General features: G+C 36.6%; 1 protein-coding gene across 2 annotated transcripts in view; it reads left to right on the top strand.

Moving 5' to 3' along the window:
- The window catches only part of GBE1 (1,4-alpha-glucan branching enzyme 1), a 174200-nt gene that overhangs the window by 59913 nt on the left and 93983 nt on the right, over positions 1–20304 (top strand). For both annotated transcript variants that reach the window (XM_035541127.2, XM_035541126.2), the window contains exons 4-7: positions 7472–7597; positions 8991–9126; positions 11798–11888; positions 12382–12591. In XM_035541127.2, coding sequence (XP_035397020.1) covers positions 7472–7597; positions 8991–9126; positions 11798–11888; positions 12382–12591 — 563 coding nt within the window. The remainder of the gene's footprint in view (positions 1–7471; positions 7598–8990; positions 9127–11797; positions 11889–12381; positions 12592–20304) is intronic.

The following is a 20304-nucleotide window of genomic DNA, read 5'->3' as shown; positions in this document are numbered from 1 at the left end:
TGTAGAACTTCAGGAGCTGAAAGCTAAAGGAGTAAGCACTGGGGCTGGAAATGGGAGAGAGATTGTATATGATCTTATGTGCAGCTTTTACTTGGTTCTGCCACTGTTCTGAAGATCTGTGAGGAAGATGAGGTAGCCATGTGAAGCCAACGTGAAAATGAGGACAAAAAATTAGCATAAAAAGAAATAAGATATTCATGAAAGTGAATTTTAAACATGGTGTCATTTACTGTCATTGCACGGTTTAATCTGTTGTAATGATAGCACAGTCACATTAAGCTCCATTTTGCACGTTTATATTTTGTTTAAAAAATTCTTATTTGTCACCAAACTGCATTAGACTTGTGAAACTTTCAGATTCATTGTTTTAGCTAATTTAAGGAAAAAAGTGTGTTTCAAAGGTATAAAAAGCCAACAAACTTCACTGAGTCATAGTAGGTTGAAAGTTGCCTGAATGTAAGTACTTAGTTTTTACTTTAAATGTTAGACTTCTACAAGGGGCTGGCAGATCTGCTGTAGGCCACATGGAAGGCCTATGCTACTTTGGAAAGGCAGAAAGAATACTGGGGTATTTGAGTCTCCAAAATGTTTAATATCTCTGAAAATGGAGGCCACTGAATCTCTCTTGTCCTGCCTTGGAAGCACCGTTAAATTAAATGGAACCTATTTCAGCTTCTGAATTACTCCAGTTTGTTATTGCCTCTTCTGTAAGGTACTAGACTGCCCTCAGAATGATGGTTGTTCCCCACTGTGATAACCTGCTTTTGAGAATGGTTCCAAGTGTGTTTTGATGAAGTTTAAAACAACGTACTTAGTTTTACTCTACAGGTTATTCTCCGTGTCATAAATTCACTACACTCTAGTGGGACAGACACCTTGTCATTTTGGTAGTAACGTTCTTGTGAGATTCAGATCCTACTTTTTCTATTAGTCCAGCATTATTAAAATTGGAATGAATCTTTGCACACTAGTTTTAAAATAACTTCAGTGATTTTTGGCTACACATTTGTCATACATTTCAGTTTTTCTGATGATTTTACTTAGATATGGAAGTTTTTACTTCAGAATTAATCACTTCAGCAGAATTGATGCCTCAAGCCTCAGGTCACTGGGCCATCTTTTCACTATCATGGGTGTACTCATCTATGAAATCTACTGCACTAATTACGGTAACCTCAGATGCTAAACTTCAAATGTGCTGAAAGTTTCAGATAAAAATGTTGAGAAGAAAAACACCCAACATCATTATAATGGAAAATGTAAATAAAACATGCATTTTTAACCTTCACGTATGAGAGATGAGCAGGCTTATTGTAGGCTCTTCATTTTTGTTTCATTATTATGCATATATGACTTATATTTGTGCCATGTCTTTTAGTGAGTAAAATGACTTTTAAATGATGAATTTTGAAGGATGTTTTCATTGTCTTTCTGACACTTGTGTATTTGTGTGAAAACATTTATTTAATGCGTATATATACTGATATTTCATTTTGTCATATGATTCTGGCTTCCAAGGTTGCCAGGGATTTTGAGTTTATTCTTGTTGCGTGAATATATTTACCACTGGGAGAAAAGCAAACAAACAAACAAAAAACAGGTGAGATATATCTAATGTTAACATAGGCAAATACTGTATGACTAACTAAGTACATGTAATGTGTATTAAATGGCTATTGCAAAACTTCTGCATACTATGCTTGTTTATGACATAACAACTAAGTGTTTTTTTTTTTTTAGCAATCTTATTTGTATTCCCAATTATATGTCCATAGAATTATAGAGTGATAAGTGTTGGAAGAGACCTCAAAGAATACCTAGTTTCAGGTCCCCTGCCATGGACAGGGACACCAGGTTGCTCAGAGTCCCCATCCAACCCAGAATCATAGAATTTCCCAAGTTGGAAGGGACCCATAAGGATCATCACGTCCAACTCCTGGCACCACACAGGTCTACCCAAAAATTCAGACCATATGACTAAGAGCACAGTCCAAGTGCTTCTTAAACTCCGACAGGGCTTGGTGCTGTGACTACATCCCTTGGGGAGTCTGTTCCAGTGCGCAACCACCCTCTTAGAGAAAAACCTCTTCCTGATATCCAGCCTGAACCTCCCCTGTCGCAGCTTGACACCATTCCCTCAGGTCCTGTCACTCGTTGCTAAAGAGAATAGATCAGTGCCTGCCCCTCCACTCCCCCTTGTGAGGAAGCTGCAGGCCGCGATGAGGTCTCCCCTCAGCCTCCTCTTTTCCAGGCTGAACAGGCCAGGTGACCTCAGCCGCTCCTCATACATCTTCTCCTCTAGGCCCTTCACCATCTTAGTAGCCCTTCTCAGGACCCTCTCCAGTAGTTTCACATCCTTTTTGTACTGCGGTGCCCAGAACTGCACACAGTACTCGAGATGAGATCGCACCAACGCAGAGTAGAGCGGGACAATCACTTCCCTCGACCGACCATCAATGCTGTGCTTGATGCACCCCGGGATATGGTTGGCCCTCCTGGCTGCCAGAGCACACTGCTGGCTTATATTCAGCTTCCTGTCAACCAAAACCCACGATGTCCCTCTCTGCGGGCCTGCTGTCCAGCATCTCATCCCCTAGCCTGCATGTATAGCCAGGGTTGCCCAGCCTTGAACACTTCCAGGGATGGGGCATCCGCAGCTTCTCTGGACAGCCTGGTCCAGTGCCTCACGTGCGTCACCACCTTCAGAGTAAATAATTTCTTCCTTATATCTAATCTAAACCTAGCCTGTTTTAGTTTAAAACCATTACCTCTTGTCTTGTCACTACCCTGCCTGACAAAGAGTCCATCCCCAGCTTTCCTGTAGGCCCCTTTAGGTAATTGAAAGCTGCTATAAGGCCTCCCCAGACTCTTCCATTCTCTAGGCTTAACAACTCAGCTCTCTCAGCCGCTAGTCTTCTGTTCGTCTTTGTGGTCCTCTTTTGGACCTGCTCTAACAGGTCTGTTCTTTAAAAGCTAGCAAAATATGCTCTATGTTCCTGGAAGGCAGCAAAAATGAAAAAGAAATGGTAAAGAAAACTACAAACAAGTTGACTGGTTTTATCTAGGATTTTCTTTAAAAAGAAAAAAATTTCTATTTAAATAAGTGAAATTGTTTTGTTTTCATTAGAGGCTAATATTCTGCCACTTTGCTTGTTCCACTTCACAAATGCATGTCATGTTATAGTAGTATGTATTTTAGAGTTTTATTAATGGGGCTGCAGGGTTTATATAAAACAGTATACTGTGCTTCTTCATATAACTTAATTTAAGAGGGATATACCTCTTAAATGAAGTAGGTAAATTCAAAGGCCAATTTGAATCAGCCTGTTTAATGAACATTCTGATTTTATACATATTTAGAGAAAATTGTAGAATTAGGAAATATAAACCTAGCTATAAGATGCTGATTGTCTAAGCTGTAGCTAGCTTAGCTATGGTTGTGCACCTTAGCTTTTCAAAACTATTTTGAAATGAGTAAAAAATCAAATTTAGGGCAAAAATAAAGTATCTGCTAAATAAACTCATGGGTATGTTGTCAAAAGGGCTGTGTAATGACTATTCAGTATTGTTCATGAATACATAACCTGTAGCAGCATGTGCAGCATGTACATGATCATGTATCATGATATATACATCATATATTTAAACACTACAAAGAATGAACCATACTTAATACTTTAGGTATGTAGAACAAGGCTTGTTTTTTTTGTATCTTGGTTTTACATGTGTGTTTTGTATAATTACTACTTTTATAAAATAAACTGATTTCTAATTGTCTCAAGAAACAAAGACAAATATGGAAATAAAGGCTATTGGACATCTAGCGTTTTTTATCAGTCTTGGGATGAATTTCTGTTTGTTTTGGGGTTTCTTCAACATTTAAGTTTGTTTTGCTCATGCTTCAGCTAAATATGATGGTATAGGAGTTCAATCTTAAGATAATTTCTAAAATGTTATCTGAAGTATTTCTATTTGTAATTTATTATAATCAACTTTCTTCCATGCTATCATGTAGAGGAATAATAAGATCAGTTACAGAGCACATTTAAGGAAAAGTTCCATAAATGTTATTCATGTAAAATTAAGTAAATGGTTAAGTAATCACGGGAACCAGAATGGAAATCATTGGGGATCGCTTTGAACAGCTCTAAAGAAATTTTGATTTTGCCACTGTAAACCAGAGAAGGAGAATCAACTTTACCAATGTCAGTACCATAATGATTCATTTTCTGAGTTAGCTACAATTCTCTTGACTATACTTTCTCTGTATACACCCTGTGATGTTAAAAAATGAAAGCAGCACAGGGGACATTAAGGTTTCTACTGATGGTAATCACGGTGAGGTTCAACCAGATACAGCCATAGCTGCATCTGAAAACGCTCCTTTTTTTAAGAAGACCTAGACTATGAAGAAAGTAACAGATGTATTTTCTAAATACTTGTCTAAAATAAGTGCTTCCCTTGACTTTTTAGGGGTTTTCTGACACTTGCATAGTTAAATTGTATGGCTTCTATTGTTGAATACATTTCTTCAGAATGTGAGTTTTCATATATTTGTGTAGTTAAACTGTAAGTTGAGTTGTCCTAAATTTAAAGCTAAGATCAAAAAATATTTAGATCATTTGCAGTTAGGAGCAAAGAAAAGTCATTTCTTTATTAAAGTTGTGTGTAAACCCAACACTTGCAGAAAATCATATATTAGCACATAGTGTTTGTGTCTGTATGTTATTAGTATCACAGCATATGAGAAATATATGTGCACTTCTGCTTCTCAGGAGTTTATTTGCTGCTATTAGAATTCTGGCAGAGACAGCTTGTAGGAATTTTCTTTTGTTCCTATAAAAGTCTGTTCGCTCATGAGAAGTCTAGCCAACAAACTTGACCTGATAGATGTTTTACGTGCTAATGTTGTTTTACTCTAACTTTTGAAGAATTGATAAATCAAGCACACTGATGCCTCAGAAATGAGATAGAAGTTCAGTGAGTTTGAATTGAGTGTGCAATAAGAGAAGTTCTTCTGTGATTTTGGATATGCAGAATACAGAGATGAATTAAACTCTTTTGTGCAACATAACTGTGGAAGTGTGGGTTAAAAAAGGGAAATAACTGTTTGCTAATGTAAATGTTTCTAATTTGTTGTTTTCATGAGTTTATTGCGTAATGGATTAAATTAGAGAATGCATGACTTGTTTTAGTATTTCATAATAGATTACACCCCCTTCCATCATTTTTTAGATTAAACCAGACCTACGTCTAATTAAATGATGTTCTATGTTTAGTTGAGTTATCTCATATTAAAATGTGCCTACTTCTCATAACCCTGTGTAGTAATAAATTACATGAGTTTGTTAGAGAAGAAAAAAGGAATGCTAAGATTAGCTAGATATGTTTATTATATGCAGTAATCATCTTATTTCTGTTAGATAAATTGGGACAAATTAATAAAACAAGCAATAACATCAGAAGTGTGATATCAGAAAGAGTAGGTAGTTATTATTTTAAGAGTTACTTGCAACTTGCATCAAATCTTTTGGACAGAAGGATCTTTATATTGTTGATACAACTTGCAAAAAATACCCTTTCGGCCAGCTTTACTAACACAGCACTCTGGCACAAGGAGTTTTTCATGCAGCTGTGCAGAGTTTGCAATAACTTATTCTCAGCTTTTTGGATGAGATGGTTAGTGACCATTACTTCTTTCGAAACCTGTCTGGAAATGTCAGTGAAGCTCAGTGTGCTAGAGTCTGTGATAATATACACTGAAAGGCACAGCAATCACAGCTCCTTGCTTTATTCTACCGAATTCCATTAACCTGCCATGTATACTTATTTTCATCTTGTTTTCTACTGTGGTTGGATTGTGGATACAGATAATCTGTCAAAATAATAAAACACTTGCCACAGGCACAAAGGCAATAGTTTGATAATCATCACTGTCCAGATGTCGTTTTAGGAATTAAGAGCAAAAAAAAAAAAAAAAAAATAACGAAGCTCAACCTTCCACCCTTCTCGAGAATCATTACTATGTCCATAGCTCTCTTTACAAACGGCCACCAACAAAAGCGAAGCTACAGTCAGCATCTTAACAAATGCAGAATGAGGAAGTTTCAGTGGAAGACCTCAGTGGCTTATGTTTCTGGGTTCTAAGTTTGCAAGCCTTTTTTGTCATTGCTTGAATGGCAGCCAAAACTGTAGGCAAGCAAAGCTATACTGACAACAGTTTTCCTACACTGAGGAAAGGAGTGAAAGAGAGCAGGATTCTTTCAGGATCTCAGTAAGAAAGGCCTGACAACTGGCTTCGTAGGATAACTGCTTTAATAAGACAGAATAAGAAGAGAAATACAGATAGTCAGCGAGTCTTGCATCCTTCCTACTGATGGGCATCTGCCCTCCTGTGGCACCAGGCAGAGCTCAGATGGATTGTCCTATGGCACACTGTCTGGAGTGGATCTGATCTGTGGAGGGAAGTGTTCCCTTCTGGTCATTTGAGCTAATTTATACCTTCCACCCCTCGATCCATATACAGCTTATTTTTGAAAGGTTTTTGTAAATTACAGATTATATTAGTAATGTACAGGCTTCGCAAGCCCTAATTACATATCCCAGAGTTGGCATGGCCTGTTGAGGATTGCTAACTCCTGGAATACAATATCTTCTGCAAGGATTCCTGGTACAACGCTGTCCATCATGTCAATCTTGCTTTTGTTGTGTAAAATGATAATACTCTAAAAGAGCTAGGTTTCTTGTGTTTTGTCACTTTTTCTGACAAAGTGGAGTGTTATAAGCTTTTGAAAGGAATACTTTCTCTTATTTTTCTATTAGGATGGTAAAGGCATCCAGAGAAACCGAAAGACAACAGAAGAAACACAGCAATTTTAATTTTTTTCTTTACCCTCTTCTTGGCCTGGAAGCTTTCCTGTGCTTGTGTTGATATGTGATCCTGCTCTATACCGTATCAGTCATGATTCACAAAGAAGAGGGAATTAAGATATTAAAATTGCTTTACTAGATTGTTTGCCAAGTAAACAAGTCAAGGTTCTCACCTTGGTTATACTGCATGTCTTTTTAAATTTATAAGAATATGTTGGTGTAACAGTGATGACAGAGGAAGTCAAGGAATCTAGTGGTAAGGGAAGGCTCTTTTTCCAATTATTTATGTGAAGCTTACATATGTCTTATATGCTTATATATATCATACGTATAGCTTACATATATTATAAAGGTGAGCTTATCCTCACCTTTTAGCTCATGCTTGTGAACATTATTTCTGACATGCCTGGTTTGTTATTCCTTTACAAATCTTGTCTGTGAATAGGGTCATTCTTTTCTATCTTAATTAGCATGATGTATTTGTGTGTTCTTTAATTTAAACTTCTGTGTAGCATACTATTTCATTCTCTGCTATGATTTACATAGTGGATGTTGCATGAATTATATTTGACTGCATTGGTACATTATGGTTGTTTTACAGGTGGTGATTCGTGCTCAAAATGGCGAACTCCTCTATCGTATTTCACCTTGGGCAAGATACGTAGTCCGTGATCAAGACAAAGTGAATTACGATTGGGTACACTGGAATCCACCACAGTCATATATAGTAAGGCTTAAATACTGTTTTCAAAAGGTGTATGAAAACGTGTATCCCAACCTCTTTGTATCCCTATTTGGAAAAAATATAGGCTTTCCACAAAAGAGAGTTAATATACTAATTAGAATTACCACCTGAGAAATTAAGGGCTTATGGTCAAGACTGTCAGAAACAAATAACTTTAATGATGGATGTTTGAGCTACTTTTCCAGTCTTCCGTAGAGTTAAAAAATAAAAATAAAAAATCCGTTACAGTGGTATTGCCTTTCCACATTCTGGGCAAGTTCAATAGCTATTCCAAGGCTAGGTGGTAATGGTCCTTCCCTGATCCGGAGGAGGGACCCAGGTTTAGAACTAGTTAACTACAAGCACAAAGTTCAGTGCCAGTAATAAGTCAACACTGTATGAAGTAAGAAATAGTCATTGAAAGTAAAGTGTTCACACTCAGGTATAATCATAGGTTTTTCATATCAGGAAAATCCGCTCACAGATTTTAAACACATCTTTTCATACAGTACTGCAAGTGTTGGGACAGGATGGACAACTCCTTATGTGGTGTATATATATATATATGTGTGTGTGTGTGTGTGGAATACCCTAGGAAAACATTCAGAACTTCAGATTGACATATTATTATAGTTTTGGGGGGTTGTTTTTTTTTCCCCACTAAAATAGCAATACGCAGGGCATTCTTTGTGAGGTATTGCTGACTTTTGAGTTGGGTTTTAGCACCCACCTCAAATGATGAAGTATCTGCTTGCCAGAGGAATGGTAACTTGTATGTAAAATCTCTTTAAAAACAAAACAAAAAAGCAAACACTGCATAATCTACAGTAACTTACATATTTAAATGTATAGTTCATATGAACTAGGTGACCTACTCTATTTCTATAACGCTCTGTGACTACTAGATCCTCTATAGGAAGAGTAATTGAGAAAGAACTGGAAATGCAGCAGTTTTTATGACCTAGAGGAGGCAAGAACATCTAGGGTGCAGCAAACCCTTACTGAGTTATGTCAGATAAAAGGAAGTGATTCTTTTTATGAGTAGGGAGGTGCCCAGTGGAAGTAAAATGCAGGTAACAAACCTTAACCAGATCTTACTGTTCTTCATAATGTCTCCTATAACTTGTTTACTCTTCACATATATGTGTTTGTTTTAACTGGTTTTGTTCTAGCTTTTCAATCCCACTTAAATATTGAAATGACAAATAGAAAAAATAATTTTATTTTTTAATTGGGAGAGGGAGGAATGAAAATCTTGGGCGGGGGGGGAGTGTGTTTTAAGAAGTAGTTTTTCTTAGTTTCTTCATGAAATAATTTTTGTTTTGAAAAATAACTTTAAGTGTAAACCATTGTATCCTGTTGTGTCCTAATGACAACTGCTTTTTTTTCTTTATAGCGTAAACATCGTTCCCCTGAGAGATTAAAAAGCCTAAGAATCTATGAATCTCATGTGGGAATTGCTTCCCCAGAAGGGAAAATAGCTTCTTATAAAAACTTCACATACAATGTACTACCTAGAATAAAGGATCTTGGTAAGTAATAACACAGATACTTGCAGAGATCTTTTTTTAATGTGCCTGTGCTCTTATTAGAAAATGTAATTATCAAGTGTCTATTAGGTTTTTTTCATTTTCAAATGAAAATGCAAAAATAGATTCTTGAAGCAGCAAAAAATAAAATGAAATCTGTGGAAAATAAATGCAGACTGAAGTAAAATATGAACCAAAATCTAACGAACAGATTTTAAAGTAAAATGTGGTTCTGAAAGCCTAGATAAAAATCGGAGGGCAATTTGCTTTCAGCATGGCTTGCTTTCCACTTGAAAACAGATCTGTTGTGTGATAGTCTTTGGGAAAATACTGTGTTCTTAATTGGTTCTACTAATTTACATCTTGCTTTTTAGAGAGGACAACGAAATATCTGGATAGAAAGGATTGTCCTTTTGTTTGACAGAAAGTGTGCTAATCATTTTTTTCTATTGCTTAACAGTTGCTTTATGGTGTCAGAACATGTTAACTTTAAACACAAGAAATCCTCTCTTAGAAAAGAACTTCTAGTATATTGGAGGGTATATGTGAAGTAGCTGGCATGATTAAATCAAGAAGCATAGCAAACTGTTCATCTCAATCTGTCTAGTGATTTTATTTTTATTTTTAAATTCTTGTGTTGTCTTCTCACTGTTTATGTAATGGACAATATTAGAACTTGTTAACTTTTATTTCCTGTGATGAAATATGTTTTATTGCACTGAAATGTCAAACGTTGACATGCATAGCTGATGTCTCCATACATGGTGGCTGTGTTTATCAGTTGTTTGATTTTTATTTATCAGAGTGCCTGTAGAAGCTATACGTCTTTCTTGGGGGCTTACTTGTTGAGTCAGTGCTGCACAAAGCATGTTTTTTACCTTTCAATAAAGTTGAGTTTGTAGGTGGGATGAGTGAGTTTGCACATCTAGAGGCCCTCACAAAATATATTTGGATTGTTCGTTAAATATCTATGCTCCTTTCCCAGCTGTCAAGGTACTTTCTTCTTTCTAGGAGGTTAATAGGTTTACCAGAATCACAGAATCGAAGGGGTTGGAAGGGACCTCAAAAGATCATCAGGTCCGACCCCCCTGCCAAAGCAGGTTCCTTAGAGCAGGCTGCCCAGGTAGGCGTCCAGACAGGCCTTGAATATCTCCAGAGAATGAGACTCCACAACCTCCCTGGGCAGCCTGTTCCAGTGCTCCGTCACCCTCACTGTGAGGAAGTTCTTTTGCATGTTGGTGAGGAACTTCCTGTGCTCTATCTTGTGGCCATTACCCCTTGTCCTATCCCCACAAACCACTGAAAAGAGGTTGGCCAAATCCCTCTGTCTCCCACACCTCAGGTATGGGTGTCAGAACTATGACAGCTTTCTACTTTATGTACAGGTTGTTCTTTGGGGAGGAGAAATGTCATTAAAAGGCTGATATACCACAAAATAAAAGGAATACTAAATTTTGGGTATGCAGAACATGATGGCTGTTGCTCTTATTTTAAGTGAGCAAAGTCTGTGGGAGTTGTATTTCTTTTTTAGGAAAAGTTTTTAAGGGATATTTGATTCAATTTTGAAATATCTTGTTAGCCGAGCTTAGAGACATCAGTATTTCAAAAAAGCTGAGATATTAATAACTTGTAGAAATATGTGCATTAAAATAGCAAAGTAGTAAAAATGAGATTAATTCAGTGCTATTATTTTCAGAAATGCTGTAAATAAATACAGTGAGCTTGAATTATAAAACACTGATGCATCTGACAAACTGCCGAGCTCATGCCATCTAGTAATAACCTGTTTATGGGTGCAAAAGTTGAAAACAAAGCCAACAACAAAAGTATATGGCTTACACTAGAGATTGAAGTGAAGATTTTGGTTAAACTAATAAAGAGAAGTGATGCAGTTGTGGGTGTCTCAACAGACTGTAGGTTAAACTTGAAAGTTACCTTGTGCTGTCCATCCTTAATGGCTAGCTAGCTGGGGCGCTTATTTGCTGGCACTAAAGATACCTTGGTTCAGATGTATAGTAAGTAGTTCCACTGGTAGTATGTTATTTTCCCCTTTAGATTTCTTTCCCTTAATACTGCACTGAAACACCTTGGGTGATACAAGGGACACTCTTGTATTGTCTTGGTTCTTTGGTAAACTCAGAACAAAAGTGCATTACTTCTGTCTCATCTTTTTTTTGGAAGATTCTAACAGAGGGGAAATATAATCATTAAACTTTTTGTGAGTGGTAAGACTTAAGACTCTATGAGGCATAAGGTATAGTGCATTTCCCCCCTCCCCCCCCCACCCATGATCAATGCTGAAAGTATCAAAAGTGAAGTTCAGGACATGCAGATGCACGTAGTCAAATTAAGATTATATTTGTATTCTGAAGTCAAATTAAGATAATGTTTGCATAACACTTACTGATTTTTAGATGCATTTCATCTCTCAGTTCTAGTTATACATAGATCACTTAAAGATTGAACTTTCCATTTTTTATGGAAAGTCATGTAAGTGTAAACTGCTAGGTAGAACTACCTCCTGAGAGAAACTGAAACTCTAGTTAGGTGCTGATTATGCATTACAGTTAAACCAGCTAAAATAAGAGAAGGAATTGGTAAGTTACAGGAGTCAAATCCTTTTTAAAATTATCTTTAACGCTAGGGGTGTGTTTTATTTCTTTTGTTTCTATAGGCTATAACTGTGTTCAGCTGATGGCTATTATGGAACATGCATACTATGCCAGTTTTGGTTACCAGGTTACAAGCTTCTTTGCAGCATCAAGGTAGGTATAAGTACTTCAGCATCTCTTTTGTACTTTACCTTACTCCCCACCTGTTGAAATCAGTATGCCTGTGTTTATTTGCAAGTAGGAGTTTAATGGAAAGAGAAAGTACTGGCTTAGGTATTTGCTTATAGCTTCCTCTTAAGTCTGAAATCAATTTGGCAGTGATCACCTGTTCTGTGAATCACTTTGTGTATCACACAAATCAAAGCTGTAATTCTAGCTGTCACAGTATATTCCAGCTAATCCAGCTTCAGCTGCATGCGCAAATGTATGAAGGCATTTAATAATTAAAAAAATAAAAATAAAAAAATTAACTGACAGTTTTAATCAATAATTACTACTTCAGAGGGTGAAAAAAAAACACTATATACAGTTGGAAACTAGGTGATGAACTGGTGACATTCGTGTATTTGCTGTTAGTAATGGTAAGTATTTTTGGCTTAAGTTCAGATTGCCCCCCTTACAACACATTGCTTTTTCATGCTGATAGCCGTTATGGAACTCCAGATGATCTGAAGGAAATGATCGATGTTGCGCACTCAATGGGTATCACTGTTCTGCTGGATGTTGTGCACAGCCATGCATCAAAAAACTCCGAAGATGGTCTCAACAAATTTGATGGTACAGATTCTTGTTTCTTCCATTCCGGTCCTAAAGGAACTCATCAGCTCTGGGACAGCAGGCTCTTTGATTATTCAAAGTAAGCATGCAATGTCATTTCAAGTGTTTTAATGATAATTATCTCTTACAAGTTACATTAAAGCTGTACTACTTGCCAAACTGAAAAAAAAAAAAGTCATTTGGATTGCTTAACAGTTACAATATGATGAGTTAAATTCACCTATTTTGATAAATATTTAAAAACTAAGATTAAGTGCATTCAATTTTTTTGTTGTTCTTCTGTTATCTATGACTATATGTGTACAACATTTTGCAGGTATGTATTTTTAATATGTAAACAATTATATATAGTTATTTTATATATTTTAAATATATTCAATTATTTGTTAACATATTAATGTCTACCTGTATATATGGTATACTTACGTATACCGTAAGTATATACTGAATAAGTATATACTGCATAATTATGTATATAAATGCATTTATAATGAAATATATAGTATTTAAGTAGAATATATATTTATGTCTAAAATATAAGAATAAGAAAAAATGAAGAAAACTTGTAATCTCTGGAAATCTATTGTTAAACTGTTGGAGTGTTGAAATGTAGTAAAGGTTTTGGCCGAGGCCAAGTAACTCTATTCCAAAACTTTACAGAGATGGATCAACAGCTAATACAGAGCAGAGGTCATTTTCAGTAGAGTAGGCAGATTGCTTGCGGGCATCTTGGTTTGGAGGCTAAAGAACTTAGATGTAGAGTCTGTTCTGAGCAGTATGGCCCAGGGTCTAGAGACCCAGTCCAGGCACACTTAATTTGCTAGTATAGATGTATTGTGTGTTGACACATTAATGCTAGGTGACTATTAACATCTACTTTGTGTTCCATTGAGGTACTGGGTGGGGACTTGTATGCTGAATATTTAATTGTTTTACATAGTGATAGGTGGAGGTAGGGGGGACGACATGTAGTGAGCTTTTGTCTCCTCTCATTTTTCTTTCAATTTCTTCCCTGAACCACCTTGATTTCACCCTTTCCTTGTCTTTTGATTCTTCCCCTAAACATCCCGCACTAGGTTTGACGCAATCCCACAATCCTTAAAACACTTCTCAATACATTTTATACAGTTCCACACACCTCTTATTCCATAATAAATTTGCTTTTTTTGCATCCTCTTGAGATGCATGATAATTTGGTTTTCGCATTTTATCAATCACAAAATTGTGGTTTAACCTCTTCAAGGTTATGCTTGAGTAGTTCCTTCAGTGGCTCATCAGTCAGCAATTTAACAGTTCTGCTCTATTGTTAATCTGTTCCTTATTAGGGTTTGTGTGCTTGCAAGTTCAATTTACAGGTTTTTTTTTCTTCCCTCTTTTCTCTCCCTTGCTTTCCTTGAATTGCCATTAAGTGGATATTGTTATGTTGCAGTCGTCCTTAAACCTTGGATCAGAATTCTGTAGGTTCTGGTAGTTGCCAAAAAAAAAGATTTTTTTTATATTGTACTCATAGGCTATGCTCTTGGCTGACAGTTTCATAACTAATGGGGACTGTAACTGTTTAAGAAGGTCACTTTTGCAGAAGTAATGTTACATAGCATAGGTCAACTTTTTAATGGAAGCTCTTGCACAGTAACTCACAATTTCAATTAAACCGAGTGACCAGTGTAATAAGTGACTTATGCACTGTACTACTTAATAGGATGAGCTGTTATTAATTTCCTTTTTATTTAGGATAATTTTACAATGAATTCAGAGGGCCTTCTTGAATTGTGCTTTTAATTATTGCAACATATGCTTTGTAGTATGTCTAAACATAACCATTTCCTGTTTGGGTTGCTTCCTATTAATCTTTGAATCCATGTGCAAGTAAACTCCATTTTGGATAATCCTAAAGCTTTAATATAATAGAATAATATTTCACATTTTATTACATTTTGTACTTATGCATAATCAAACAAGTGTGTGGTGATACAAACTTACACAGTGAGGAAATTAATTGAATGCAGTTATGGACCTTTTTTTTTATTCCAAGCAGAGGCTGGTTGTTCTTATTGGTGAAACAAGTGGTGATGTTGTTGAGTGTTTGGGAAGATATGTAAATGAACAAAATAGGAAGCAGCTTTCTAGGTAGAACTAGGCAATGTTAAGCATATATCCAGAGCAAAATAACTTCCTACACAGGTCTGTTTAGTTAGTGATACATATATTTGTTGAGGAGGAGCACTGCTGCATAATTACTCTTTATATTATGTGATTGGAGTAGACACCAGACTGCAAGAGCCGTAAGGGAGGCAGAAGGGATGAGAAACCAGCAGACTAGAGCTTCTGAGTATATTTCCTATTGAAGATCTTGTATGTCATTCTTTCTCTATCCCCTGTCCTCAAGTGAAATGCATCAAATTCAGTTTTCTTGCTTTAAACATTTAGGGAAGTCCCTTCCTCACCTTTAAGCATAGGATGCTGTGTAGTGTTTGTTTGTTTGTTTGTTTTCCCTTTTGTGTGTATAAAGATCCCAAACAAAATTGGGGAAAGAGTCAGAACTGACATTTTATTGGAAATAATAATTTTTTCCATCTGTTTCATTGACATGCACGCTAATTTCTATATTGGTTAAATGAAAAGCTATCATCAGAAAGAGGGGAGTAGGTAGACTCAGTTTTTTTTCAACACTAGCTTTTATTAGAAATAGCGTGGCCAGTAGGACTAGGGAGTGATTGTCCCCCTGTACTTGGCTGTGGTGAGGCTGAACCTCGAATAATGTGTTCAGTTTGGGCCCCTCACTACAAGAAGTACATTGAGGTGCTGGAGTGTGTCCAAAGAAGGGCAGCTGAGATGGTGAGAGGTCTAGAGAACAAGTCTTACGAGGAACAGCTGAGGGAACTGGGGTTGTTTAGCCTAGAGAAATGGAGGTTCAGAGACCTTATTGCTCTCTACAGCTACCTCTAAGGAGGTTGTAGTTGGGTGGGGGTTGGTCTCTTCTCTCAAGCAACATGATAGGACAAGAGGAAAAGGCCTCGAGTTGTGCCAGGGGAGGTTTGGGTTGGATATTAGGAAGAATTTCTTCACTGGAAGGGTTGTGAGGCATTGGAACAGGTTGCCCAGGGAAGTAATTGAGTCACCATCCCTGAAGGTATTCAGAAGATGCATGGATGTGGTTCTTAAGTACGTGGTTTAGTGGTAGACTTGTCAGTGCTAGGTTAATAGTTGGACTTGATGATCTTAGAGGTCTTTTCCAACCTAAATGGTTCTAAATGATCCTAAAATAAATAACACCAACCACAGTCTATTGAATAGTATACAGAATAGTATCTCTTCTGTAGTGGGGAAAACCTGTTAAATTTACAGGTCCTTAGACATCAAATGCAAAGAATGCTCAATTTACACTGGAGTTGAGAGAAACTAATTGTCTGCCATGAAGAAAATTAAGAAACAATTGCTGTATCAGTTTAGTCTGTCAATATTTTCTTTGAATGCCCAGACTTAAAGAACATTGTTTTACATCATTTGCATGATTATTTTGTTGTCTAGGAAGGTGAATGTCAACGCTTACCGTAACAGAAGGTGGCAAAGATCTATATCCATGCAAAAAAAAACAAACGAAAACAAACAAACAACAGCAACAACAAAAAACTATTAAAACTATTCAACCTAGATGTTGCATCTCTAGCACCACAGTGTAATATAAGAAGATAAAAGCATGTCATGTTTTTTATGGCAATCTTTGTGACAACACCTAATGAGAAGCAGAATGTATTTTTAATCCATGTTTATGTAAGTGTTGCATAAACAGTGAACTTTTTTGGTAAATTGTAAACAACTTAAAAATTATCCTGTTCAAGGTGGTGTGATGTGAGAATAAAACCTGAATTTCAGTGAAAAGAGAACTTGGAGGTAAAATAACTGGATCGGTAAAATAATATTTTCTACTTAACTTTTCTTGAAAACAAGTATTGTTGATTTTTTCTTTAAAAAAAAAACAAAAACATCCACTTTCATAATTTTGATATATTTTTTTTCCCAGTTTTTCTAAAGTCTGGAGCTGGGCAGTTTTTTCCTCAATCATGTTAATTTGGTGAATCTATCTTTCCATTCCCTCCTGTTCTTCCCCTCTTGCATCCCTTAAATCAAAGCAAACCAAAACTCAAACTCACAAACTGTGAGTGGGGATTGGGGTTTCTTTTAAGTTTCTGTTTTGAAAAATATTATTGCTTTTTATATACTTTGTCTTGATTCATATTAAAATGTGGTTTTCTTCTCCCTGAATTCAGGAAAGGATAGTGCTGTAAGATAAGAGACACTACAAGCTCTGGACCTGTAGTTTACCTGGCACAGTGTAGTTCATTCTGTGGTAAATTAAGTACCTTGTTTCTACTGTGATCCTGTTTGATACAGCTCACTCAAAATGCATCTTAAGTAAGGATTCTGCTCTTAATTAACATAACACAAGCTAAGTGTTTCACTTCTTCCCTACTCAAATCATATTTGAACATTATCCAGCTGCCAAGTTCATTAGAAGTGTCACTATAGACCCTGTAGACCAGGTGGGATCACAACCAGAGTAGTTGATTGTGTTTTGATTTAAATTCATTCATCAATTCATCTGCACATAGCAAATGTGTCTAAAATACTAAACAGGTAAAACAATTTAAAAAGAATTAAGAACAAGATATTACCTAGCAAAGATGTTTGCCATTTGCTTTCATTCTCCTTGTAAATGATGCTGCCCCTCCTTGGCTTGTTAAGATCTGAGAGAATTATTTTCATTTTTTTAAGACTGTTTTCTTCTCTCATTAGGTTTTGTTAGATTCTACTTTCTTAAGCTAATTCTAAGGCACAGTAAGTATCCAGATAAATGCTCATCTTACACAGATATTTAGGAGAATGATAAAACTTGGTAAAAATAGTGTGATGCTCTATTTTTTTTTCTTATTAATTCTGTGACATCTGAATATTTAGCCAACATTTTAAGTTGTTGTTCAATCTAGGGGAAGAAGTTGGCACAAAAGTTAGAGTTTAGATTTAATCCTGTTCTTAATTAGTAAGTGCTGCTTCCTTGAACACAGCAATATAATCAGAAAGTTACAAGGTTCTGGGGCCAGCAGACATCCCAAGAATCTCTTGTAAGGCTTTTTTTGAGGCTCTGTTTTTAAGAGCAAATTTTTGGATGAAATTTTGTGTACTTGTGCTTTAGTTCTTCTTTGCAGGCACCAAGTCATAGCTAGTGGCAATGCTTTGGCCTGTCCACCTACAACTTCTGTCTTGCTTGTATTTGTTGGCGATACTCCTCCAGTTTGGGAATAAAGGCTTGTAATGTTGTAGAGGAACTGAAATTTGCTTAACTAAGCCATGTAATGCAAGAAATCTCATTTTCTTTAGTCTTCCTTCATCGATTTTATATAGTAGGTATCAAGTGATGTTCAAATGTGCTTTGAAATGCTATAGGTAGGGTTCAGATTATATAATCTGTGTCCCACAAGCCACAACAATTTATATCAGGACAGCAGATGACATTCTGGTTGCCTACTGGCGAACCAGATGTCTTTTCCAGCTCAGTCTTCTGATCTGTTCACAGAGCAGCTCCTGAATTCTGCAGACTGTAGTTCAGGTTGTTCAAGTTGTTAGTTGTTCCCATTCCACGCCCCCCCCCCCCCCCAATTTCTCTTAAAGTGGGTTATAAACTACTGTAGTTCAGAAACAGCTTTTAGACAGCTGTCAGTGCAGCAGAAGTTGAATAGCTGGCTGGAGATTGATTCAGCTGCCCAAGTACACATTTAGCTCTGTTTTAGAGTGCATCTAACCAGGACAGTCCTCCAGCTGCCTCTTCAGAATGGTGTGGGTCACCTGGAGGATCTGTATCCTGTGTTCCAGCCTCATGCAGGTATATTGGATGCTCCCTTGCATCACGCTTATGCTTGGATGCTGAGACAGTGGCTCTTTCTGCCACCTCGTGCTTAAATCCAGTATAGCTCCGTGTGGTATTTCACAAGAAAAGATGTCCACTGGTCTCAGTAGTAATTTACTGCACTTGAGGATCTTAAAGGCATGTTGATCTTCTAACATTTTCCACAATCTCTGTTAAGGTCAGTATTTAATTTTTGCTTAAACAGCTCTTCTTTACCTAAGACTGTTTTACTTTGTTTTGGCTACCAACTGCCCCAATCTTTAGTCACCACAGTTGTCATTATTAGGTGGAATGACTTGGCAAATGTTCCTTCAGATATTAGTGTTTGGTTAGTAATAATTTTCATTACTTAAATGTTCAGAGAAATTTTCCAGGCTTAAGTAGACAACAATTCAAAGTTGAGCTCTTGAGCTCTACATATCAGATTTCTGTGGGAGTAAAAACATGTTGACTTATGTGGGAGCATCACCGTGGCTTGTAACAGTTGATTTACAGGAAGAAACGAATACAGTACTACTCTGTCACATTTGCACATTTAGCGTTTTATGTTGCTGTAAGTTGGTGCTTTATGGGATATTACTGTATTAAAGATTATGGTTCCTTGCCTAATGCACTTGAGGAAAGTTGGCACATCAGAATGAGTTACAAAATGCAGATAATCTGGTGTTTATGTTCTTACTGCCCATCTCAGGGTCACTATTTGTCCGTGTCTTAAGAAGTGCAAAGAGGTTATACTCAACTGCAAACTACTACTGTATCCTTTGTGCGTGTTAACTATAGGGTTTAAAGATTACTAGTGCACTCCTAGCTTCCAGTAAGACACCTGAGGAGTCTTTTTGATCAGGCAGCCATCGTTAAGATGAGAGAAAGGAGGTTTCCAGTGCTTGTAACAGACCCTTGATGGTACTGGGTTATCCTCTTCAGACTCCCTACTTTTTTGCTTTTACAGTTCTCTGCCTTTCACTGTTTTTCCTCTTTGGACCCTTGAGCTAATAACAGTCTTTATTTCAATTAACCTTTGTCTGTAACTGTGTTTCTTACCTTGCATAGCTCTATTCTAAAGACACTTTTACTACTGTCTCTCAACTAAGACGTTTCCTTAGAAGTTTAATCCATACTGGTTTTGGGACACAGGTGATCCCATGCTCATTGGGAGGGGAGAAGGAAAGATGTAGGGGAAAATTAGAAGAGATCTAATGTATCATATACAAAAGAGTGGATTCTCCAAAGTGTATGTGTATTCGATGAACGGTTCTCTTCCTTAACTTCTGAGGATTTAGTCAGATATAGTTGCATTTATGCAGTAGCAATGACATCCAGTGGCAGGTCATGTTTATCGCAAATGTGTATTCCTTGGGGACATATTTTGATCGTAATTCCAACTAGATTAAAATTAATACAGAATCAGTTGTCAATGAGCCAGATTCTCAGTCAGTCACTTAATGATTGATTTTTTTTTTGTACACTGATTGTAAGGTAATTACCATAGGAACAGAAGTGTACGTTGTTTCATGATGTAAAAACCTTCAGCTATGCTGACTTTAATTTGTTTTCTACCACTCTACCTTCACTAAATACAGGAAAGCAGTATATTTACAGATCCCTATAGTATGCATTAGCATTGGAATTGGATTTGGCTGGCAAAGATTGTTTTGTAATGACAAACAGTTTTTAAGAAAGCACTGCTTGTGATGCAATAGTGAGATTTTATTCCCTCTTCTCCCCCCCCCCCCAAAGCTCTTATATTTATTTTGATTATAGTTTGACTTTAGAAACAAACAGAAATAAACAACAACAAAAAACTGCCTGCATGTGTCCTTAGCATTATATTTCTGGTAGACTGAACTTTATGAAGGTGACTATAAAGGCACCAAAGTACTTTACAAAAAC

This window comes from Cygnus atratus, chromosome 1 (genome assembly GCF_013377495.2).
Source record: "Cygnus atratus isolate AKBS03 ecotype Queensland, Australia chromosome 1, CAtr_DNAZoo_HiC_assembly, whole genome shotgun sequence".
Taxonomy (NCBI): Eukaryota; Metazoa; Chordata; class Aves; order Anseriformes; family Anatidae; genus Cygnus; species Cygnus atratus.
Note: the sequence above shows the minus strand (reverse complement) of the source record. Positions and strands in the feature narration are given on the sequence as shown.